This window comes from Oncorhynchus keta, chromosome 1 (assembly GCF_023373465.1).
Source record: "Oncorhynchus keta strain PuntledgeMale-10-30-2019 chromosome 1, Oket_V2, whole genome shotgun sequence".
In the NCBI taxonomy this organism is placed as follows: Eukaryota; Metazoa; Chordata; class Actinopteri; order Salmoniformes; family Salmonidae; genus Oncorhynchus; species Oncorhynchus keta.
The window spans coordinates 5,366,526-5,391,525 of NC_068421.1; the positions used below are offsets into that span (position 1 = coordinate 5,366,526).

General features: G+C 45.5%; 1 protein-coding gene and 1 long non-coding RNA gene across 5 annotated transcripts in view; one reads left to right on the forward strand and one right to left on the reverse strand.

The window, feature by feature from the left end:
• Nucleotides 1-25,000, reverse strand: part of bicra (BRD4 interacting chromatin remodeling complex associated protein) — a 120,240-nt gene that overhangs the window by 6,054 nt on the left and 89,186 nt on the right. For 3 of the 4 annotated variants that reach the window (XM_052470141.1, XM_052470037.1, XM_052470068.1), the window contains 5 exons: nucleotides 19,697-19,749; nucleotides 19,328-19,476; nucleotides 18,641-18,718; nucleotides 6,214-6,308; nucleotides 3,903-4,005 (listed from right to left, as the gene is read on the reverse strand). In XM_052470141.1, coding sequence (XP_052326101.1) covers nucleotides 3,903-4,005; nucleotides 6,214-6,308; nucleotides 18,641-18,718; nucleotides 19,328-19,476; nucleotides 19,697-19,749 — 478 coding nt within the window. The remainder of the gene's footprint in view (nucleotides 1-3,902; nucleotides 4,006-6,213; nucleotides 6,309-18,640; nucleotides 18,719-19,327; nucleotides 19,477-19,696; nucleotides 19,750-25,000) is intronic. The other variant, XM_052470097.1, reaches the window with a different exon arrangement.
• LOC127909344 (uncharacterized) lies at nucleotides 8,160-16,407 on the forward strand. Its single transcript, XR_008070896.1, has 6 exons — nucleotides 8,160-8,508; nucleotides 8,556-9,854; nucleotides 11,782-11,813; nucleotides 14,334-14,494; nucleotides 14,656-15,474; nucleotides 16,149-16,407. It is a non-coding gene; the product is annotated as an uncharacterized LOC127909344 (long non-coding RNA).

A 25,000-nucleotide genomic window follows, 5' to 3' on the forward strand; every position in this document is an offset into this window, starting at 1 on the left:
CGTGTTGTTTGGACCAAGAACATCTCTTCTTCTTATTGGTGTCCGTCAATAGTGGTTTCTTTGCAGCAATTTGACCATGAAGGCCTGATTCACACAGTCTCCTCTGAACAGTTGATGTTGAGATGTGTCTGTTACTTGAACTCTGTGAAGCATTTATTGGGGCTGCAATTTCTGAGGTGCAGTTAATTGCCGATTTCTGAGGCTGGTTACTCTAATAAACTTATCCTCTGCAGCAGAGGAAACTCTGGGTCTTCCTTTCTTGTGGGTTCCTCATGAGAGACAGTTTCATCATATCACAGAAGAGGTAACTCGGGGCGGCAGGGTAGCCTAGTGGTTAGAGCGTTGGACTAGTAACCGAAAGGTTGCAAGTTCGAATCCCTGAGCTGACAAGGTACAAATCTGTCATTCTGCCCCTGAACAGGCAGTTAACCCACTGTTCCTAGGCCGTCATTGAAAATAAGAATTTGTTCTTAACTGACATGCCTGGTTAAATAAAGGTAAAAAAAAATAAAAAATAAACTGTCATTTATTTGTGCTGTTCTTGCCATATGGACTTGGTCTTTTACCAAATAAGGCTTTCTTCTGTATACCACCCCTACCTTGTCACAACACAACTGATTGGCTCAAATGGCACATTCCAGATGACTACCTCATGAAGCTGGTTGAGAGAATGCCAAGAGTGTGCAAAGCTGTCATCAAGGCAAAGGGTGGCTACTTTGAAGAATCTCAAATATATATTTTGATTTGTTTAACACTTTTTTTTTGTTTACAAATGATTAAAGCGCAGTGTTTGTATTATTCAACTACCAATCATTCCGGACCCCACGTGTGTGTGTGTGTGTGTGTGTGTGTGTGTGTGTGTGTGTGTGTGTGTGTGTGTGTGTGTGTGTGTGTGTATAAATATACACTGAACTAAAAATATAAACACAACATTGTAAAGTGTTGGTCCCGTGTTTCGTGAGCTGAAATATAATATCCCAGAAATGTTCCATACGCACAAAAAAAGCCAATTTCTCCACATTGGGTGGGACAGTCTGATTGGGAAGCCAGGCCCAGCCAGGGGGTGGGCCTATGCCCTTCAAGAGCCACCCATGGCTGTGCCAAGTCATGGAAAATCCATAGGTATGGACCTAATGAATGTATTAAAAAATTGACTTATTTGCTTATATGAACTGTGGAGCAGTAAAATTGTTCCGTTTATATTTTTCGTAGAGTATATATTATATAATATATATAATTATTATATATTTTTTATATATAAAAAAGGTACATGTATGTTAGATATACATTGGGGTCCAGAATTATTGGTGCCTTCAATAGTTATGGCTCGGGGGGTTCAGAAGTTCGGATGAATGATATGCCCAAAGTAAACTGCCTGTTACTCAGGCCCAGAAGCTAGGATATGCATGTAATTGGTAGCATTGGATAGACTGTTAAAATTGAGCAGCATTAAAAAAAAAAAAAAAAAATGTTAAAATAATGTGAGGGACAATCCATTCACACATTATTATTTTTTTGAGGTCATCTAAGCCATTTCAATGATAGCCTAAGGGAAGGTAGGACCCAGACTGCAGTTCCTATGGCTTCCACTAGATGTCAACAGTCTTCAGAAAGGGTTTCCGAGTTGTTTTTTGAAAAATGAATAAGTAGTTGTAGTTTTTCCCAAAGTGTCCCTCATTAGAAAAGTAGTCTTTTTGCGCACGTGAATGAGGTGCTCCTCTTTATTTAACTTCCTATTTAACTATTCTCTGTGAATGAGGTGCTCCTCTTTATTTAACTATTCTCCGTGAATGAGGTGCTCCTCTTTATTTAACTTCCTATTGAACTATTCTCCATCTTAAATTGTTTATTTAGATTTAGAAGAAGATGAATTTGAATCATCATTTGATTTGATCATCATCTTGTTCTTTTACCATTGGATTCGTTTGCATGTTGAACGAGTGGATCAATTGTGCCAAATAAAACTGACATTTTTTAGATATAAAGAGGGACTTCATCGAACAAAACGACCACTCATTGTGTAGCTGGGACCCTTGGGATTGCAAACAGAGGAAGATCTTCACAGTTAAGTGGTTTATTTCATCGCTATTTGGGATTTTGTGACGCTGGTTTGGAAAAGTATTTTGATGTGTGGCGCTGTCCTCACATAATCATGGTGTGCTTTCGCCGTAAAGCCTTTTTGAAATCTGACAATATTTAAGAGACTTGTATTTTCATGAATGTTTAATATTACGATTTTTTGTATTTTGAATTTCGCGCTCTGCAATTTCACCGGATGTTGTCGTAGTGGAATGCTAGCAGGACACCGATCCCAAATGTCAATCCCTGTGTGTGTGTCAAATACATATATAGACCCCCCAAATCAGAAAGAATTTTGGTAAGTTAACTGCAGGCCAGTTAAGTTCTTCCACACCAATCTCGACAAACCATTTATTGTGCAAGCTTGGTCACGAAAATCAGAAAAGCAATCAAATTTACCGTTTTCCTTTGATGATCTTCGGATGTTTTCACTGACGAGATAGACAGCAAATGTTCCTTTTGTTCCATAAAGATTATTTTTATACCCAAAATTCCTCCGTTTGCTTCTCACATTATGTTCAGAAATCCACCGGAAAGAGCGGTCACGACAACGGCGAAAAAAATGTCAAATTATATCCATAATATCGACAGAAACATGGCAAACATTTTTTATAATTAATCCTCAAGGTGTTTTTCAAATATCTATTCGATAATATATCAACCGGGACAACTGGCTTTTCAGTAGGAGCGAGAGGAAAAATGACTACCTCTGTCTTTTACGGAAGAATCACTCTGAGAGCCCTCAGCTGGCCACTTCATGACAATGCCGCCGTGCACAAAGCGAGGTTCATACAGAAATAAATGGTTTGTCGAGATTGGTGTGGAAGAACTTGACTGGCCTGCACAGAGCCCTGACCTCAACCCCATCGAACACATTTGGGATGAATTGGAACGCAGACTGCAAGCCAGGCCTAATCGGCCAACATCAGTGCCCGACCTCACAAATGCTCTTGTTGCTGAATGGAATTAAGTCCCCTGCATTAATATGCCAAAATATAGTGGAAAGCCATCCCAGAATGGAATAGGCTGTTATAGCAGCAGAGGGAACCAACTCCATTTTACTGCCAATGATTTATGAACAGGATGTTCGACAAGCAAGTGTCCACACACTTATGGACACGCAGTGTATATCCATCCATTCATATCTATATCTACATATCTATATCTACATATCTATATCTACATATCCACGCAGTGTATATCCATCCATTCATATCGATATCTACATATCTATATCTACATATCCACGCAGTGTATACAAACCTGACTCAGTTACACCAGCTCTGTCAGGAGGCCTACAAACCTGACTCAGTTACACCAGCTCTGTCAGGAGGCCTACAAACCTGACTCAGTTACACCAGCTCTGTCAGGAGGAATGGGCCAAAATTCACCCAACTTATTGTGGGAAGCTTGTGGAAGGCTACCCAAAACATTTGACCCAACTTAAACAATTTAAAGGCAATGCTACCAAATACTAATTGAGTGTATGTAAACTTCTGACCCCACTGGGAATGTGATGAAAGAAATAAAAGCTGAAATAAATCATTCTCTCTACTATTATTCTGACATTTCACATTCTTAAAATAAAGTGGTGATCCTAAATGACCTAAAACAGGGAATATTTACTAGGATTAAATGTCAGGAATTGCATTTAAACTCAGTCTTTCACATTTGGCTAAAGTGTATGTAAACTTCTGACTTCAACTGCGCGCACACACACACACACACACACACGCACGCATATATATATACATATACGCATATATATATATATATATATATACATATACACATATATATACATACACACTGTATAGTATTACCAGGTCTGTCCCTGGCGAGGATGCGGTCCTGTCCAAGAGAGATCTTCTCCTCCTGAATAAACATCCTGTCCATCATTACCATCTCAGCTGACGGGCCAAGGCGCTGTGAAACACACAACAGAAACACAGCCAATCAATCAATCAGCCAATCAATCAACTAGCCAATCAATCAGCCAATCAGCCAATCAATCAGCCAATCAATCAATCAGCCAATCAATCAGCCAATCAATCAATCAGCCAATCAATCAATCAGCCAATCAATCAACTAGCCAATCAATCAACTAGCCAATCAATCAATCAGCCAATCAATCAACCAGCCAATCAATCAACCAGCCAATCAATCAATCAATCAGCCAATCAATCAATCAACCAGCCAATCAATCAATCAAATAGCAAATCAATCAATCAACCAGCCAATCAATCAATCAATCAGCCAATCAATCAATCAATCAACCAGCCAATCAATCAACCAGCCAATCAATCAATCAATCAAGCCAGAAATCAACCAGCTGAATCAATGGAGGAGCTGATCAATCAATCAATCAGCCAATCAATCAATCAACCAGAATCAATCAATCAACCGCCAATTAATCAAAAAAGTAATTAATCAACCAACAATCAAATTACAACTAGCCAATGAATAATAACCAAAATCAAATGAATCAGCCAATCAATCAATCAGCCAATCAATCAATCAGCCAATCAATCAACTGCCAATAATCAAAAATAATCAATCAATTACTGTTGAATAATCAACCAGCCAATCAATCAACCATGAATCAATAATCAACCTAAAATAATATGAATCAATCAGCCAATCAATCAATCAAAATAGAATCAATAATCAACCAGCCAATCAATCAATCAATCAACCAGCCAATCAATCAATCAACCAGCCAATCAATGAATTACATCAGTTAGTGACAAAGAACACACTAAAATAATGAGTAAGAATTACTACAAGGAGGAGGACAAGAACCGTTGAGATAATAAAAAAGTAAAATAATATGTAACAATGTGAAATAACTTAAAATAATGTGAATTGATAATAACCTAAAATAATATGAATTACTTACTGTTGACAATAACCTAAAATAATATGAATTACTGTTGATAATAACCTAAAATAATATGAATTACTGTTGATAATAACCTAAAATAATATGAATTACTGTTGATAATAACCTAAAATAATATGAATTAATTACTGTTGATAATAACCTAAAATAATATGAATTACTGTTGATAATAACCTAAAATAATATGAATTACTGTTGATAATAACCTAAAATAATATGAATTACTTACTGTTGATAATAACCTAAAATAATATGAATTACTGTTGATAATAACCTAAAATAATATGAATTACTGTTGATAATAACCTAAAATAATATGAATTACTGTTGATAATAACCTAAAATAATATGAATTACTGTTGATAATAACCTAAAATAATATGAATTACTTACTGTTGATAACCTAAAATAATATGAATTACCTACTGTTGATAATAAGGTAATATAATATGAATTACTTACTGTTGACAATAACCTAAAATAATGTGAATTACTGTTGATAATAACCTAAAATAATATGAATTACTTACTGTTGATAATAACCTAAAATAATGTGAATTACTGTTGATAATAACCTAAAATAATATGAATTACTTATTGTTGATAATAACCTAAAATAATGTGAATTACTGTTGATAATAACCTAAAATAATATGAATGACTTACTGTTGATAATAACCTAAAATAATATGAATTACTGTTGATAATAACCTAAAATAATATGAATTACTGTTGATAATAACCTAAAATAATATGAATTACTTACTGTTGATAACCTAAAATAATATGAATGACCTACTGTTGATAAGAAGGTAATATAATATGAATTACCTACTGTTGATAATAAGGTAATATAATATGAATTACCTACTGTTGATAATAAGGTAATATAATATGAATTACTTACTGTTGATAATAACCTAAAATAATATGAATTACTGTTGATAATAACCTAAAATAATATGAATTACTTACTGTTGATAATAACCTAAAATAATATGAATTACTTACTGTTGATAATAACCTAAAATAATATGAATTACTTACTGTTGATAATAACCTAAAATAATATGAATTACTTACTGTTGATAATAACCTAAAATAATATGAATTACTGTTGATAACCTAAAATAATATGAATTACCTACTGTTGATAATAAGGTAATATAATATGAATTAATTACTGTTGATAATAAGGTAATATAATATGTTATATAATATGAATAACTTACCGTTGACTCCTCAAAAAGCAGGTGTCTGTATTTATCCAGCATGGCCTGCGTTCTCTTCAGGAGCTGGCTGGAAACACTCTCAAACTCATCATCCACTGAGAGGGGGGGGGGGCAGAGAGAGAGAGAATGGAACATGTGTAATCAAACTCATCATCCACTGAGAGGGGGGCAGAGAGGGAGAGAATGGAACATGTGTATTCAAACTCATCATCCACTGAGAGGGGGCAGAGAGGGAGAGAATGGAACATGTGTATTCAAACTCATCATCCACTGAGAGGGGGGCAGAGAGGGAGAGAATGGAACATGTGTAATCAAACTCATCATCCACTGAGAGGGGGGCAGAGAGGGAGAGAATGGAACATGTGTAATCAAACTCATCATCCACTGAGAGGGGGGAGAGAGAGAATGGAACATGTGTAATCAAACTCATCCTCCACTGAGGGGGGAGAGAATGGAACATGTGTAATCAAACTCATCATCCACTGAGAGGGGGGAGAGAATGGAACATGTGTAATCAAACTCATCCTCCACTGAGGGGGGAGAGAATGGAACATGTGTAATCAAACTCATCCTCCACTGAGGGGGGGAGAATGGAACATGTGTAATCAAACTCATCCTCCACTGAGGGGGGAGAGAATGGAACATGTGTAATCAAACTCATCCTCCACTGAGGGGGGAGAGAATGGAACATGTGTAATCAAACTCATCCTCCACTGAGGGGGGAGAGAATGGAACATGTGTAATCAAACTCATCCTCCACTGAGGGGGGAGAGAATGGAACATGTGTAATCAAACTCATCCTCCACTGAGGGGGGAGAGAATGGAACATGTGTAATCAAACTCATCATCCACTGAGAGGGGGGAGAGAGAATGGAACATGTGTAATCAAACTCATCCTCCACTGAGGGGGGAGAGAATGGAACATGTGTGATCAAACTCATCATCCACTGAGGGGGGAGAGAATGGAACATGTGTAATCAAACTCATCCTCCACTGAGGGGGGAGAATGGAACATGTGTGATCAAACTCATCCTCCACTGAGGGGGGGAGAGAATGGAACATGTGTAATCAAACTCATCATCCACTGAGAGGGGGGGCAGAGGGGGAGAGAATGGAACATGTGTAATCAAACTCATCCTCCACTGAGGGGGGGAGAATGGAACATGTGTAATCAAACTCATCCTCCACTGAGGGGGGAGAGAATGGGACATGTGTAATCAAACTCATCATCCACTGAGAGGGGGGCAGAGAGGGAGAGAATGGAACATGTGTATTCAAACTCATCATCCACTGAGAGGGGGGCAGAGAGGGAGAGAATGGAACATGTGTATTCAAACTCATCATCCACTGAGAGGGGGGCGGAGAGGGAGAGAATGGAACATGTGTAATCAAACTCATCATCCACTGAGAGGGGGGCGGAGAGGGAGAGAATGGAACATGTGTAATCAAACTCATCATCCACTGAGAGGGGGGCAGAGAGCGAGAGAATGGAACATGTGTAATCAAACTCATCATCCACTGAGAGGGGGGGGAGAGGGAGAGAATGGAACATGTGTATTCAAACTCATCATCCACTGAGAGGGGGGGCAGAGAGGGAGAGAATGGAACATGTGTATTCAAACTCATCATCCACTGAGAGGGGGGGCAGAGAGGGAGAGAATGGAACATGTGTAATCAAACTCATCATCCACTGAGAGGGGGGAGAGAGAGAATGGAACATGTGTATTCAAACTCATCATCCACTGAGAGGGGGAGAGAGAGAATGGAACATGTGTATTCAAACTCATCATCCACTGAGAGGGGGGCAGAGAGGGAGAGAATGGAACATGTGTATTCAAACTCATCATCCACTGAGGGGGAGAGGAGGGAGAGAATGGAACATGTGTATTCAAACTCATCATCCACTGAGGGGGGAGAATGGAACATGTGTAATCAAACGCTGGAGTTTCTGGTCAGGTCATGTGGTCACTCCCGACCATACACATTAGGGCTTGGAGTTTCTGGTCAGGTGGTCACTCCCGACCATACACATTAGGGCTTGGAGTTTCTGGTCAGGTGGTCACTCCCGACCATACACATTAGGGCTTGGAGTTTCTGGTCAGGTCATGTGGTCACTCCCGACCATACACATTAGGGCTTGGAGTTTCTGGTCAGGTGGTCACTCCCGACCATACACATTAGGGCTTGGAGTTCCTGGTCATGTGGTCACTCCCGACCATACACATTAGGGCTTGGAGTTTCTGGTCAGGTGGTCACTCCCGACCATACACATTAGGGCTTGGAGTTTCTGGTCATGTGGTCACTCCCGACCATACACATTAGGGCTTGGAGTTTCTGGTCAGGTGGTCACTCCCGACCATACACATTAGGGCTTGGAGTTTCTGGTCATGTGGTCACTCCCGACCATACACATTAGGGCTTGGAGTTCCTGGTCATGTGGTCACTCCCGACCATACACATTAGGGCTTGGAGTCCCTGGTCATGTGGTCACTCCCGACCATACACATTAGGGCTTGGAGTTCCTGGTCAGGTGGTCACTCCCGACCATACAGATTATTAGTGATTCTATATGTATTGCTAATTTTTTATGTGATTCGATGTCCCAAACATATTGCTCACTTATACGTCTGCTGCAACGAGACAAGAGCATGAGAAGGTTTTATTGTTGATATATAAATATGAAATATATGTAATGAATATATATGAAATAAAGTGGTGGAAACATGTTACTTAAAAAATAAGACTGAGAACGAATTTTGGCAAAGGAACAGAAGACGAGCAACACCACCGAGCAACAAATATTTACAAAAATAAATAAATATTTACACACACACACACACACACAGTCAAAAGTTAACTGATCAAAACTAATTTTCTCATGCTCTCTTGTCAAGTTGCAGTCGACATAAATTTACACACAGTAAACAGTGTAATGTTTGGACACACCTACTCTACATTGTAGAATAATAGTGAAGAAATCACATATGGAATCATGTAGTAACCGATTTTATTTGAAAAACAAATCAAAATATATTTGATATAATTGAGATTCTTCAAAGTAGCCACCCTTTGCCTTGATGACAGCTTTGCACACTCTTGGCATTCATGATTCCATCTGTGTTATTTCACAGTTTTGATGCATTCACTACTATTCTACAATGTAGCAAATAGTGAAAACCAAGAAAAACCCTTGAATGAGTCGTCCAAACGTTTGACTGTGTACTGTGCCTTCGGAAAGTATTCAGACCCCTTCGCTTTTTCCCCACATTGTTAAGTTACAGCCCCGTTCTAAAATGAATTAAATAAATACGGCAGGGTAGCCTAGTGGTTAGAGTGTAGAGGCGGCAGGGTAGCCTAGTGGTTAGAGTGTAGAGGCGGCAGGGTAGCCTAGTGGTTAGAGTGTAGAGGTGGCAGGGTAGCCTAGTGGTTAGAGTGTAGAGGTGGCAGGGTAGCCTAGTGGTTAGAGTGTAGAGGTGGCAGGTAGCCTAGTGGTTAGAGTGTAGAGGAGGCAGGTAGCCTAGTGGTTAGAGTGTAGAGGAGGCAGGTAGCCTAGTGGTTAGAGTGTAGAGGTGGCAGGGTAGCCTAGTGGTTAGAGTGTAGAGGTGGCAGGTAGCCTAGTGGTTAGAGTGTAGAGGTGGCAGGTAGCCTAGTGGTTAGAGTGTAGAGGAGGCAGGGTAGCCTAGTGGTTAGAGTGTAGAGGCGGCAGGGTAGCCTAGTGGTTAGAGTGTAGAGGTGGTAGGTAGCCTAGTGGTTAGAGTGTAGAGGTGGTAGGGTGCCTAGTGGTTAAAGTGGTAGAGGTGGCAGGGTAGCCTAGTGGTTAGAGTGTAGAGGCGGCAGGTAGCCTAGTGGTTAGAGTGTAGAGGCGGCAGTGTAGCCTAGTGGTTAGAGTGTAGAGGCGGCAGGGTAGCCTAGTGGTTAGAGTGTAGAGGCCGGCAGGGTAGCCTAGTGGTTAGAGTGTAGAGGCGGCAGGTAGCCTAGTGGTTAGAGTGTAGAGGTGGCAGGTAGCCCAGTGGTTAGAGTGTAGAGGCGGCAGGGTAGCCTAGTGGTTAGAGTGTAGAGGTGGCAGGTAGCCTAGTGGTTAGAGTGTAGAGGTGGCAGGTAGCCTAGTGGTTAGAGTGTAGAGGCTGCAGGTAGCCTAGTGGTTAGAGTGTAGAGGCGGCAGGGTAGCCTAGTGGTTAGAGTGTAGAGGCGGCAGGGTAGTCTAGTGGTTAGAGTGTAGAGGCGGCAGGTAGCCTAGTGGTTAGAGTGTAGAGGTGGCAGGGTAGCCTAGTGGTTAGAGTGTAGAGGCTGCAGGTAGCCTAGTGGTTAGAGTGTAGAGGCGGCAGGTAGCCTAGTGGTTAGAGCGTAGAGGCGGCAGGGTAGCCTAGTGGTTAGAGTGTAGAGGTGGCAGGTAGCCTAGTGGTTAGAGTGTAGAGGCGGCAGGTAGTCTAGTGGTTAGAGTGTAGAGGTGGCAGGTAGCCTAGTGGTTAGAGTGTAGAGGTGGCAGGGTAGCCTAGTGGTTAGAGTGTAGAGGCGGCAGGGTAGCCTAGTGGTTAGAGTGTAGAGGCGGCAGGGTAGCCTAGTGGTTAGAGTGTAGAGGCTGCAGGTAGCCTAGTGGATAGAGTGTAGAGGTGGCAGGGTAGCCTAGTGGTTAGAGTGTAGAGGTGGCAGGTAGCCTAGTGGTTAGAGTGTAGAGGTGGCAGGTAGCCTAGTGGTTAGAGTGTAGAGGTGGCAGGGTAGCCTAGTGGTTAGAGTGTAGAGGAGGCAGGGTAGCCTAGTGGTTAGAGTGTAGAGGCTGCAGGTAGCCTAGTGGTTAGAGCGTAGAGGCGGCAGGGTGGCCTAGTGGTTAGAGTGTAGAGGTGGCAGGTAGCCTAGTGGTTAGAGTGTAGAGGCGGCAGGTAGCCTAGTGGTTAGAGTGTAGAGGTGGCAGGTAGCCTAGTGGTTAGAGTGTAGAGGTGGCAGGGTAGCCTAGTGGTTAGAGTGTAGAGGCGGCAGGTAGCCTAGTGGTTAGAGTGTAGAGGTGGCAGGTAGCCTAGTGGTTAGAGTGTAGAGGTGGCAGGGTAGCCTAGTGGTTAGAGTGTAGAGGCTGCAGGTAGCCTAGTGGTTAGAGTGTAGAGGCGGCAGGTAGCCTAGTGGTTAGAGCGTAGAGGCGGCAGGGTAGCCTAGTGGTTAGAGTGTAGAGGCGGCAGGGTAGCCTAGTGGTTAGAGTGTAGAGGCGGCAGGGTAGCCTAGTGGTTAGAGTGTAGAGGCGGCAGGTAGCCTAGTGGTTAGAGTGTAGAGGCTGCAGGTAGCCTAGTGGATAGAGTGTAGAGGTGGCAGGGTAGCCTAGTGGGTAGCCTAGTGGTTAGAGTGTAGAGGTGGCAGGTAGCCTAGTGGTTAGAGTGTAGAGGTGGCAGGTAGCCTAGTGGTTAGAGTGTAGAGGCGGCAGGTAGCCTAGTGGTTAGAGTGTAGAGGTGGCAGGTAGCCTAGTGGTTAGAGTGTAGAGGTGGCAGGGCAGCCTAGTGGTTAGAGTGTAGAGGCGGCAGGTAGCCTAGTGGTTAGAGTGTAGAGGCGGCAGGTAGCCTAGTGGTTAGAGTGTAGAGGCGGCAGGTAGCCTAGTGGTTAGAGTGTAGTGGCGGCAGGTAGCCTAGTGGTTAGAGTGTAGAGGCTGCAGGGTAGCCTAGTGGTTAGAGTGTAGAGGCGGCAGGTAGCCTAGTGGTTAGAGTGTAGAGGTGGCAGGTAGCCTAGTGGTTAGAGTGTAGAGGCGGCAGGTAGCCTAGTGGTTAGAGTGTAGAGGTGGCAGGTAGCCTAGTGGTTAGAGTGTAGAGGTGGCAGGGTAGCCTAGTGGTTAGAGTGCAGAGGCGGCAGGTAGCCTAGTGGTTAGAGTGTAGAGGCGGCAGGTAGCCTAGTGGTTAGAGTGTAGAGGCGGCAGGTAGCCTAGTGGTTAGAGCGTAGAGGCGGCAGGGCAGCCTAGTGGTTAGAGTGCAGAGGCGGCAGGGTAGCCTAGTGGTTAGAGTGTAGAGGCGGCAGGGTAGCCTAGTGGTTAGAGTGTAGAGGCGGCAGGTAGCCTAGTGGTTAGAGTGTAGAGGCTGCAGGTAGCCTAGTGGATAGAGTGTAGAGGTGGCAGGGTAGCCTAGTGGGTAGCCTAGTGGTTAGAGTGTAGAGGTGGCAGGTAGCCTAGTGGTTAGAGCGTAGAGGTGGCAGGAAGCCTAGTGGTTAGAGCGTAGAGGTGGCAGGAAGCCTAGTGGTTAGAGTGTAGAGGTGGCAGGTAGCCTAGTGGTTAGAGTGTAGAGGTGGCAGGGTAGCCTAGTGGTTAGAGTGTAGAGGCGGCAGGTAGCCTAGTGGTTAGAGTGTAGAGGCGGCAGGGTAGCCTAGTGGTTAGAGTGTAGAGGAGGCAGGGTAGCCTAGTGGTTAGAGTGTAGAGGCGGCAGGTAGCCTAGTGGTTAGAGTGTAGAGGCGGCAGGTAGCCTAGTGGTTAGAGTGTAGAGGCGGCAGGGTAGCCTAGTGGTTAGAGTGTAGAGGAGGCAGGGTAGCCTAGTGGTTAGAGTGTAGAGGCGGCAGGTAGCCTAGTGGTTAGAGTGTAGAGGCGGCAGGTAGCCTAGTGGTTAGAGTGTAGAGGCGGCAGGGTAGCCTAGTGGTTAGAGTGTAGAGGCCGGCAGGGTAGCCTAGTGGTTAGAGTGTAGAGGCGGCAGGTAGCCTAGTGGTTAGAGTGTAGAGGTGGCAGGTAGCCTAGTGGTTAGAGTGTAGAGGCGGCAGGGCAGCCTAGTGGTTAGAGTGTAGAGGTGGCAGGTAGCCTAGTGGTTAGAGTGTAGAGGTGGCAGGTAGCCTAGTGGTTAGAGTGTAGAGGCTGCAGGTAGCCTAGTGGTTAGAGTGTAGAGGCGGCAGGGTAGCCTAGTGGTTAGAGTGTAGAGGCGGCAGGGTAGTCTAGTGGTTAGAGTGTAGAGGCGGCAGGTAGCCTAGTGGTTAGAGTGTAGAGGTGGCAGGGTAGCCTAGTGGTTAGAGTGTAGAGGCTGCAGGTAGCCTAGTGGTTAGAGTGTAGAGGCGGCAGGTAGCCTGGTGGTTAGAGCGTAGAGGCGGCAGGGTAGCCTAGTGGTTAGAGTGTAGAGGTGGCAGGTAGCCTAGTGGTTAGAGTGTAGAGGCGGCAGGTAGTCTAGTGGTTAGAGTGTAGAGGTGGCAGGTAGCCTAGTGGTTAGAGTGTAGAGGTGGCAGGGTAGCCTAGTGGTTAGAGTGTAGAGGCGGCAGGGTAGCCTAGTGGTTAGAGTGTAGAGGCGGCAGGGTAGCCTAGTGGTTAGAGTGTAGAGGCTGCAGGTAGCCTAGTGGATAGAGTGTAGAGGTGGCAGGGTAGCCTAGTGGTTAGAGTGTAGAGGTGGCAGGTAGCCTAGTGGTTAGAGTGTAGAGGTGGCAGGTAGCCTAGTGGTTAGAGTGTAGAGGTGGCAGGGTAGCCTAGTGGTTAGAGTGTAGAGGAGGCAGGGTAGCCTAGTGGTTAGAGTGTAGAGGCTGCAGGTAGCCTAGTGGTTAGAGCGTAGAGGCGGCAGGGTGGCCTAGTGGTTAGAGTGTAGAGGTGGCAGGTAGCCTAGTGGTTAGAGTGTAGAGGCGGCAGGTAGCCTAGTGGTTAGAGTGTAGAGGTGGCAGGTAGCCTAGTGGTTAGAGTGTAGAGGTGGCAGGGTAGCCTAGTGGTTAGAGTGTAGAGGCGGCAGGTAGCCTAGTGGTTAGAGTGTAGAGGTGGCAGGTAGCCTAGTGGTTAGAGTGTAGAGGTGGCAGGGTAGCCTAGTGGTTAGAGTGTAGAGGCTGCAGGTAGCCTAGTGGTTAGAGTGTAGAGGCGGCAGGTAGCCTAGTGGTTAGAGCGTAGAGGCGGCAGGGTAGCCTAGTGGTTAGAGTGTAGAGGCGGCAGGGTAGCCTAGTGGTTAGAGTGTAGAGGCGGCAGGGTAGCCTAGTGGTTAGAGTGTAGAGGCGGCAGGTAGCCTAGTGGTTAGAGTGTAGAGGCTGCAGGTAGCCTAGTGGATAGAGTGTAGAGGTGGCAGGGTAGCCTAGTGGGTAGCCTAGTGGTTAGAGTGTAGAGGTGGCAGGTAGCCTAGTGGTTAGAGTGTAGAGGTGGCAGGTAGCCTAGTGGTTAGAGTGTAGAGGCGGCAGGTAGCCTAGTGGTTAGAGTGTAGAGGTGGCAGGTAGCCTAGTGGTTAGAGTGTAGAGGTGGCAGGGTAGCCTAGTGGTTAGAGTGTAGAGGCGGCAGGTAGCCTAGTGGTTAGAGTGTAGAGGCGGCAGGTAGCCTAGTGGTTAGAGTGTAGAGGCGGCAGGTAGCCTAGTGGTTAGAGTGTAGTGGCGGCAGGTAGCCTAGTGGTTAGAGTGTAGAGGCTGCAGGGTAGCCTAGTGGTTAGAGGGTAGAGGCGGCAGGTAGCCTAGTGGTTAGAGTGTAGAGGTGGCAGGTAGCCTAGTGGTTAGAGTGTAGAGGCGGCAGGTAGCCTAGTGGTTAGAGTGTAGAGGTGGCAGGTAGCCTAGTGGTTAGAGTGTAGAGGTGGCAGGGTAGCCTAGTGGTTAGAGTGTAGAGGCGGCAGGTAGCCTAGTGGTTAGAGTGTAGAGGCGGCAGGTAGCCTAGTGGTTAGAGTGTAGAGGCCGCAGGTAGCCCAGTGGTTAGAGCGTAGAGGCGGCAGGGTAGCCTAGTGGTTAGAGTGTAGAGGCGGCAGGGTAGCCTAGTGGTTAGAGTGTAGAGGCGGCAGGGTAGCCTAGTGGTTAGAGTGTAGAGGCGGCAGGTAGCCTAGTGGTTAGAGTGTAGAGGCTGCAGGTAGCCTAGTGGATAGAGTGTAGAGGTGGCAGGGTAGCCTAGTGGGTAGCCTAGTGGTTAGAGTGTAGAGGTGGCAGGTAGCCTAGTGGTTAGAGTGTAGAGGTGGCAGGTAGCCTAGTGGTTAGAGTGTAGAGGCGGCAGGTAGCCTAGTGGTTAGAGTGTAGAGGTGGCAGGTAGCCTAGTGGTTAGAGTGTAGAGGTGGCAGGGTAGCCTAGTGGTTAGAGTGTAGAGGCGGCAGGTAGCCTAGTGGTTAGAGTGTAGAGGCGGCAGGTAGCCTAGTGGTTAGAGTGTAGAGGCGGCAGGTAGCCAAGTGGTTAGAGTGTAGTGGCGGCAGGTAGCCTAGTGGTTAGAGTGTAGAGGCTGCAGGGTAGCCTAGTGGTTAGAGTGTAGAGGCGGCAGGTAGCCTAGTGGTTAGAGTGTAGAGGTGGCAGGTAGCCTAGTGGTTAGAGTGTAGAGGCGGCAGGTAGCCTAGTGGTTAGAGTGTAGAGGCGGCAGGTAGCCTAGTGGTTAGAGTGTAGTGGCGGCAGGTAGCCTAGTGGTTAGAGTGTAGAGGCGGCAGGTAGCCTAGTGGTTAGAGTGTAGAGGCGGCAGGTAGCCTAGTGGTTAGAGTGTAGAGGCGGCAGGTAGCCTAGTGGTTAGAGTGTAGAGGCGGCAGGTAGCCTAGTGGTTAGAGTGTAGAGGCGGCAGGTAGCCTAGTGGTTAGAGTGTAGAGGCGGCAGGTAGCCTAGTGGTTAGAGTGTAGTGGGCGGCAGTAGCCTAGTGGTTAGAGTGTAGAGGTGGCAGGTAGCCTAGTGGTTAGAGTGTAGAGGTGGCAGGTAGCCTAGTGGTTAGAGTGTAGAGGTGGCAGGTAGCCTAGTGGTTAGAGTGTAGAGGCGGCAGGTAGCCTAGTGGTTAGAGTGTAGAGGTGGCAGGTAGCCTAGTGGTTAGAGTGTAGAGGTGGCAGGGTAGCCTAGTGGTTAGAGTGTAGAGGCGGCAGGAAGCCTAGTGGTTAGAGTGTAGAGGCGGCAGGTAGCCTAGTGGTTAGAGTGTAGAGGCGGCAGGTAGCCTAGTGGTTAGAGTGTAGAGGCGGCAGGTAGCCTAGTGGTTAGAGTGTAGAGGCGGCAGGTAGCCTAGTGGTTAGAGTGTAGAGGCGGCAGGTAGCCTAGTGGTTAGAGTGTAGAGGTGGTAGGGTAGCCTAGTGGTTAGAGTGTAGAGGCGGCAGGTAGCCTAGTGGTTAGAGTGTAGAGGCGGCAGGTAGCCTAGTGGTTAGAGTGTAGAGGCCGGCAGGGTAGCCTAGTGGTTAGAGTGTAGAGGCCGGCAGGGTAGCCTAGTGGTTAGAGTGTAGAGGCGGCAGGTAGCCTAATGGTTAGAGTGTAGTGGCGGCAGGTAGCCTAGTGGTTAGAGTTGAACTAGTAACCGGAACCGAAAATACTTAATCCATTTTGAAATAAGGCTGTAACGTAACAAAATGTCAAGGGGTCTGAATACCTTCCGAAGGCACGGAGTGAAACACCCAAAGTATTGGGACATATTATTTGTTGCTATGGCTCTGTACTCCAGCATTTTGGGAATTAGACAACGACTATGAGGTTAAAGTTCAGGACTGTCAGCTTTAATTTGAGGGTGTTTTCATCCAGATCGGGTGAATCGTTCAGAAATCAAAGCACTTTTGGTATACAGTCCTCCCATTTTAGGGGACCCAAAGTATTGGGACAAATTCACTTACATGTGTATTAATGTAGTTCAAAGTGTACCATTTGGTCCCGTACTCATAGCACACATACCCCCAAGACATGCTAACCTCTCACCATTACAATAACAGGTGAGGTTAGCATTTTATATCATACACCCAAGACATGCTAACTTCTCACCATTACAATAACAGGGGAGGTTAGCATTTTATATCATACACCCAAGACATGCTAACCTCTCACCATTACAATAACAGGGCAAGTTAGCATTTTATATCATACCTCCAAGACATGCTAACCTCTCACCATTACAATAACAGGGTAGGTTAGCATTTTTATATCATACCTACCCCCAAGACATGCTAACCTCTCACCATTACATTAACAGGGGAGGTTAGCATTTTATATCATACCCCCAAGACATGCTAACCTCTCACCATTACAATAACAGGGGAGGTTAGCATTTTATATCATGCCTCCAAGACATGCTAACCTCTCACCATTACAATAACAGGGGAGGTTAGCATTTTATATCATACCCCCCAAGACATGCTAACCTCTCACCATTACAATAACAGGGGAGGTTAGCATTTTATATCATAACCCCAAGACATGCTAACCTCTCACCATTACAATAACAGGGGAGGTTAGCATTTTATATCATACCCCCCAAGACATGCTAACCTCTCACCATTACAATAACAGGGGAGGTTAGCATTTTATATCATAACCCCAAGACATGCTAACCTCTCACCATTACAATAACAGGGGAGGTTAGCATTTTATATCATGCCTCCAAGACATGCTAACCTCTCACCATTACAATAACAGGGGAGGTTAGCATTTTATATCATACCCCCCAAGACATGCTAACCTCTCACCATTACAATAACAGGGGAGGTTAGCATTTTATATCATAACCCCAAGACATGCTAACCTCTCACCATTACATTAACAGGGGAGGTTAGCATTTTATATCATACCCCAAGACATGCTAACTTCTCACCATTACAATAACAGGGGAGGTTAGCATTTTATATCATACACCCAAGACATGCTAACCTCTCACCATTACAATAACAGGGCAAGTTAGCATTTTATATCATACCTCCAAGACATGCTAACCTCTCACCATTACAATAACAGGGTAGGTTAGCATTTTTATATCATACCCCCAATGCTAACCTCTCACAATTACAATAACAGGGGAGGTTAGCATTTTTGGGGGCTATGATATTTGTGCGTCTATCTTCCTCACTCAGTAGTCATTGTGATATGAATATGGGAACAAATACTAAACTTTGAACTACTTTAAAACACATTTAAGTGAATTTGTCCCAATACTTTGGGTCCTGTGGGGGGACTGTGTACAAAAAGTGCTGTAATTTCTAAACGTTTCACCCGATATGGATAAAAACACCCTCAAATTAAAGCTGACAGTCTGACCTTTAACCTCAACAGTCTCTTGTATCATCTTAAATCCAAAGTGCTGGAGTACAGACCCCTCCCACCAAAAGAATATGTCACTGTCCCAATACGTTTAAGGGGGGGGGGGGGGGGGGGGTCTTGTTCTTCTATCCTCATGGGGACCTGAAATCACATGAAGTCCCCACAAGGATAGTAAAACAAGGAAACTTCTCCCACATCCCCTCAAGGACAAAGGCTATTTTAAATGTAGGGGTCAGGTTTAGGGTTGTGTTAGGGGTTAGGGGTTAGGTTTAGGGTTATGTTAGGGGTTAGGTGCATGGTTAGGGGTTATGGTTACAAAAAGGGCTAGGGGTTAGATTCACAATTAGGGTTAAGTTTAGTGATAGGGTTTAGGGGTTATGTACAGGGTTAGGGGTTCGGTTTAGGGATTAGGTTCTCAGGGTTAGGCATTAGGGAAAAACGGGATTTGAAATGGAAATACATTTTAGGTCCCCACGAGGATAGAAAAACAAGTGTGTGTACCTCTGTGATAGTCGTGCGGTGGCAGTGTCCTGGTAGAGGTGGTAAGGCACCAGGCGGGTCAGGGTGTGTGTACCTCTGTGGTAGTCGTGTGGTGCGGTGGCAGTGCCCTGGTAGAGGTGGTAAGGCACCAGGCGGGTCAGGGTGTGTGTACCTCTGTGATAGTCGTGTGGTGGGGTGGCAGTGCCCTGGTAGAGGTGGTAAGGCACCAGGCGGGTCAGGGTGTGTGTACCTCTGTGGTAGTCGTGTGGTGGCAGTGTCCTGGTAGAGGTGGTAAGGCACCAGGCGGGTCAGGGTGTGTGTACCTCTGTGGTAGTCGTGTGGTGGCAGTGTCCTGGTAGACGTGGTAAGGCACCAGGCGGGTCAGGGTGTGTGTACCTCTGTGGTAGTCGTGTGGTGGCAGTGTCCTGGTAGAGGTGGTAAGGCACCAGGCGGGTCAGGGTGTGTGTACCTCTGTGGTAGTCGTGTGGTGCGGTGGCAGTGCCCTGGTAGAGGTGGTAAGGCACCAGGCGGGTCAGGGTGTGTGTACCTCTGTGGTAGTCGTGTGGTGCGGTGGCAGTGCCCTGGTAGAGGTGGTAGGGCACCAGGCGGGTCAGGGTGTGTGTACCTCTGTGGTAGTCGTGTGGTGCGGTGGCGGTGGCCTGGTAGAGGTGGTAAGGCACCAGGCAGGTCAGGGTGTGTGTACCTCTGTGGTAGTCGTGTGGTGCGGTGGCAGTGCCCTGGTAGAGGTGGTAGGGCACCAGGCGGGTCAGGGTGTGTGTACCTCTGTGGTAGTCGTGTGGTGCGGTGGCAGTGCCCTGGTAGAGGTGGTAAGGCACCAGGCGGGTCAGGGTGTCTTCAAAACACTGGAAGGAAGAGCTGTAGTCTGGGTGGAGGACTGAACCCTGCTGCTTCCTCAGCTGCTCCAACATCCTACACACACACGCACACACGCACACAGAGAGAGAGAACATAGGTCACAAGGTTGGATTGGCATGGTAACCCTGTAAAACAACACCTATCGTACTACTATGACTTACCCTGTAAAACAACACCTGTCATGCTACTATGTAAAACCAGGACCACGATACAGAATGACGATACAGGACCACAATACAGGACCATGATACAGAATGATGATGTAATAGCATACCTGGCTTCCTTGCTGGGTTCAGCAATACTGAAAGGCATCTTCATAGTAGCAGTCTGTCAGGTGAACAAGACACAGCATCCATGACATCACAGCATCCATGACATCACAGCATCCACTACATCACAGCATCCACTACATCACAGCATCCACTACATCACAGCATCCACGACATCACAGCATCCAAGACATCACAGCATCCACGACATCACAGCATCCACGACATCACAGCATCCACGACATCACAGCATCCACGACATCACAGCATCCACGACATCACAGCATCCACGACATCACAGCATCACAGCATCCACGACATCACAGCATCCACGACATCACAGCATCCACGACATCACAGCATCCACGACATCACAGCATCCACGACATCACAGCATCCACGACATCACAGCATCCACGACATCACAGCATTAGAACACAGAGCCATCTATATGGTCAGATTCACATAGAAGGGAGTAACACCCCCGCCCCGCCCCCGCCCCCACCCCTCTACCATCAGTCCTATTAGACAACGTGCAAAATCATTGGATAACAAAACGGATGAGGTCCAATCAACACTATCCTACCCAGGGGACATTTAAAAACTGTAATATCTTATGTTGTTTCTCAGAGTTGTGGCTGAACGACGACATGTAAAACATACAGCTGGCTGGGCTTTCGGTGCGTCGCCAAGATAGAACAGCTGCCTTCGCTAAGATAAGGGGGTAGTGGTCTGTGTCTATTTGTCAATAACAGCTGGTGCACAAAATCTAAAATTAAGGAAGTCTCAAGGTTTTTCTTGCCTGAGGTAAGAGTATCTCGTGATAAGCTGTAGACCACACAATTTACCAGAGATGCATACAAAGCTCTCCCTCGCCCTCCATTTGGTAAATCTGACCACAACTCTATCCTCCTGATTCCTGCTAACAAGAAAAAACTAAAGCAGGAAGTACCAGTGACTCACTCAATAAGGAAGTGGTCAGATGACACAGATGCTAGGCTACAGGACTGTTTTGTTAGCACAGACTGGAATATGTTCCCGTGATTTTTCAGATGACATTGAGGAGTGCACCACCTCAGTCACTGGCTTCATCAATAAGTGCATTGAGGACGTCGTCCCCACAGTGACTGTACGTACATACCCCAACCAGAAGCCATGGATTACAGGCAACATCCGCACTGAGCTGAAGGGTAGAGCTACCGTTTCTACCGCACGGCAAGCGGTACCGGAGCGCCAAGTCTAGGTCCAAAAGTCTCCTTATCTTGTTGAGGATAGGGGGCAGTATTTTCACTTTGGATGAATTGCGTGCCCATAGTGAACTGCATCCTACTCTGTCCTAGATTGCTAATATATGCATATTATTATTACTATTGGATAGAAAACACTCTGAAGTTTCTAAAACTGTTTGAATTATGTCTGTGAGTATAACAGAACTCATAGGGCAGGCAATCTTCCAAACAGGAAGTGAAATTCTGAATGCGGAGTCTTAATTTTAAGTCAGCACCTCTTCACTTCCAAATAAGATATGGATCTGGTAGCACTTCCTACGCCTTCCACTAGGTGTCCTCATTCAGTTGAATGTGGAATGGAGCCTCTGGTGTGAACTTTGACCGAGGGGGGAGGGGAATGAGTCACTGTCCAGACAGAATGCAATTTCCACGTTGCTCATTTTTGTCTGTGGATGTCACCGTCGTTCCATTTGTCTGTTGATGTCACCATCGTTCCATTTGTCTGTGGGTGTCACCATCGTTCCATTTGTCTGTGGGTGTCACCATCGGTCTGTCACCATCGTTCCATTTGTCTGTGGGTGTCACCATCGTTCCATTTGTCTGTGGGTGTCACCATCGTTCCATTTGTCTGTGGGTGTCACCATTTGTCTGTTCCATTTGTCTGTGGATGTCACCATCGTTCCATTTGTCTGTGGATGTCACCATCGTTCCATTTGTCTGTGGGTGTCACCATCGTTCCATTTGTCTGTGATGTCACCATCGTTCCATTTGTCTGTGGATGTCACCATCGTTCCATTTGTCTGTTGATGTCACCATCGTTCCATTTGTCTGTGGATGTCACCATCGTTCCATTTGTCTGTGGGTGTCACCATCGTTCCATTTGTCTGTGGGTGTCACCATCGTTCCATTTGTCTGTTGATGTCCCATTTGTCTGTGGGTGTCACCATCGTTCCATTTGTCTGTTGATGTCACCATCGTTCCATTTGTCTGTGGATGTCACCATCGTTCCATTTGTCTGTTGATGTCACCATCGTTCCATTTGTCTGTGGATGTCACCATCGTTCCATTTGTCTGTTGATGTCACCATCGTTCCATTTGTCTGTTGATGTCACCATCGTTCCATTTGTCTGTGGGTGTCACCATCGTTCCATTTGTCTGTTGATGTCACCATCGTTCCATTTGTCTGTGGGTGTCACCATCGTTCCATTTGTCTGTTGATGTCACCATCGTTCCATTTGTCTGTGATGTCACCATCGTTCCATTTGTCTGTTGATGTCACCATCGTTCCATTTGTCTGTGGATGTCACCATCGTTCCATTTGTCTGTGGGTGTCACCATCGTTCCATTTGTCTGTGGGTGTCACCATCGTTCCATTTGTCTGTTGATGTCACCATCGTTCCATTTGTCTGTTGATGTCACCATCGTTCCATTTGTCTGTTGATGTCACCATCGTTCCATTTGTCTGTTGATGTCACCATCGTTCCATTTGTCTGTTGATGTCACCATCGTTCCATTTGTCTGTTGATGTCACCATCGTTCCATTTGTCTGTGGGTGTCACCATCGTTCCATTTGTCTGTGGGTGTCACCATCGTTCCATTTGTCTGTTGATGTCACCATCGTTCCATTTGTCTGTGGATGTCACCATCGTTCCATTTGTCTGTGGGTGTCACCATCGTTCCATTTGTCTGTGGGTGTCACCATCGTTCCATTTGTCTGTGGGTGTCACCATCGTTCCATTTGTCTGTGGATGTCACCATCGTTCCATTTGTCTGTGGATGTCACCATCGTTCCATTTGTCTGTGGATGTCACCATCGTTCCATTTGTCTGTGGATGTCACCATCGTTCCATTTGTCTGTTGATGTCACCATCGTTCCATTTGTCTGTGGATGTCACCATCGTGTCTGATGTCACCATCGTTCCATTTGTCTGTTGATGTCACCATCGTTCCATTTGTCTGTGGATGTCACCATCGTTCCATTTGTCTGTGGATGTCACCATCGTTCCATTTGTCTGTTGATGTCACCATCGTTCCATTTGTCTGTGGTGTCACCATCGTTCCATTTGTCTGTGGATGTCACCATCGTTCCATTTGTCTGTGGATGTCACCATCGTTCCATTTGTCTGTTGATGTCACCATCGTTCCATTTGTCTGTGGATGTCACCATCGTTCCATTTGTCTGTTGATGTCACCATCGTTCCATTTGTCTGTGGATGTCACCATCGTTCCATTTGTCTGTGGATGTCACCATCGTTCCATTTGTCTGTTGGTGTCACCATCGTTCCATTTGTCTGTGGATGTCACCATCGTTCCATTTGGCTGCAGATGAAAACGTATGATCCGGTTGGAACGTTGTTGGATATATATGATAATAACATCCTGAAGATTGATTCTCTACTTAGTTAGATGGAACGGGGCCGTAAGCGTAGCCTAGTGGTTAGAGCGTTGGACTAGTAACCGGAAGGTTGCAAGTTCAAACCCCCGAGCTGACAAGGTACAAATCTGTCGTTCTGCCCCTGAACAGGCAGTTAACCCACTGTTCCTAGGCCGCCATTGAAAATAAGAATTTGTTCTTAACTGACTTGCCAAGTTAAATAAAGGTAAAAAAATTAAAAAGACCAGTTTATTCGAACCTGGAATATAACTTCTTGAAGTTTTCGTCCGAGTTCGCCTGGACCAGCGCCAGCTTTTGGGCACGTGAGCTGAAAATGCTAGCAAATGCAGCTAATTGGACACTAGTAATGGACATTATGGAACAAAACAATGATTTATTGTGGAACTAGGACTCCTTGCACTACATTATGATGAAAGATCATCAAAGGTAAGGGAATATTTGTGATGTAATTTCGTATTTCTGTTGACTCCAACATGGCGGAGAAATATATTTACTTCTGAGCGCCGCCTCAGAATATTGCATGGTAGGCTTTTTTCGTAACGTTTTTAAAAATCTGACACAGCGGTTGCATTAAGAACCAGTATATCTTTAATTATATGGAGAACATGTATCTTTCGTCAAATTTTATGATGAGTATTTCTGTTATCTGGCGTAGCTCTCTGTAATTACTCTGGATATTTTGGAGGCAGTTCTGAACATGGCGTCAATGTAAACCGAGATTTGTGGATATAAATATGCATATTATCAAACAAAACATAAATGTATTGTGTAACATGATGTCATATGAGTGTCATCTGATGAAGATTATCAAAGGTTAGTGATTCATTTTATCTCTAATTCTGCTTTTGTGACTATCTTTGGCTGGGGAAAATGGCTGTGTTTTTTACATTTTATTTGGTGGTGGTCTAACATAAATTTATGTTGTGTTTTCGCTGTAAAACATTTTAAAATCGGACATGATGGGTAGATTAACGAGATGTTTATCTTTCATTTGCTGTATTGGACTTGTTAATGTGTGAAAGTTAAATATTTCTCAATAATATTTTTGAATTCCCTGCGCCACCTTTTCAGCTGAATGGGGGGGTCCCCCATAATATAGCCTCCACATTTACTCTGTACCGGTACCCCATGTATATAGCCTCCACATTTACTCTGTACCGGTACCCCCTGTATATAGCCTCCACATTGACTCTGTACCGGTACCCCCTGTATATAGCCTCCACATTGACTCTGTACCGGTACCCCTGTATATAGCCTCCACATTGACTCTGTACCAGTACCCCCTGTATATAGCCTCCACATTGACTCTGTACCGGTACCCCCTGTATATAGCCTCCACATTGTACTGGTACCCCTGAATATAGCCTCCACATTGACTCTGTACCGGTACCCCCTGTATATAGTCTCCACATTGACTCTGTACCCGGTACCCCCTGTATATAGCCTCCACATTGACTATGTACCGGTACCCCCTGTATATAGTCTCCACATTGACTCTGTACCGTAACACCCTGTATATAGCCTCCACATTGACTCTGTACCGGTACCCCCTGTATATAGCCTCCACATTGACTCTGTACAGGTACCCCCTGTATATAGCCTCCACATTGACTCTGTACCGCAATACCCTGAATATAGTCTCCACATTGACTCTGTACCGTAATACCCTGTATATAGCCTCCACA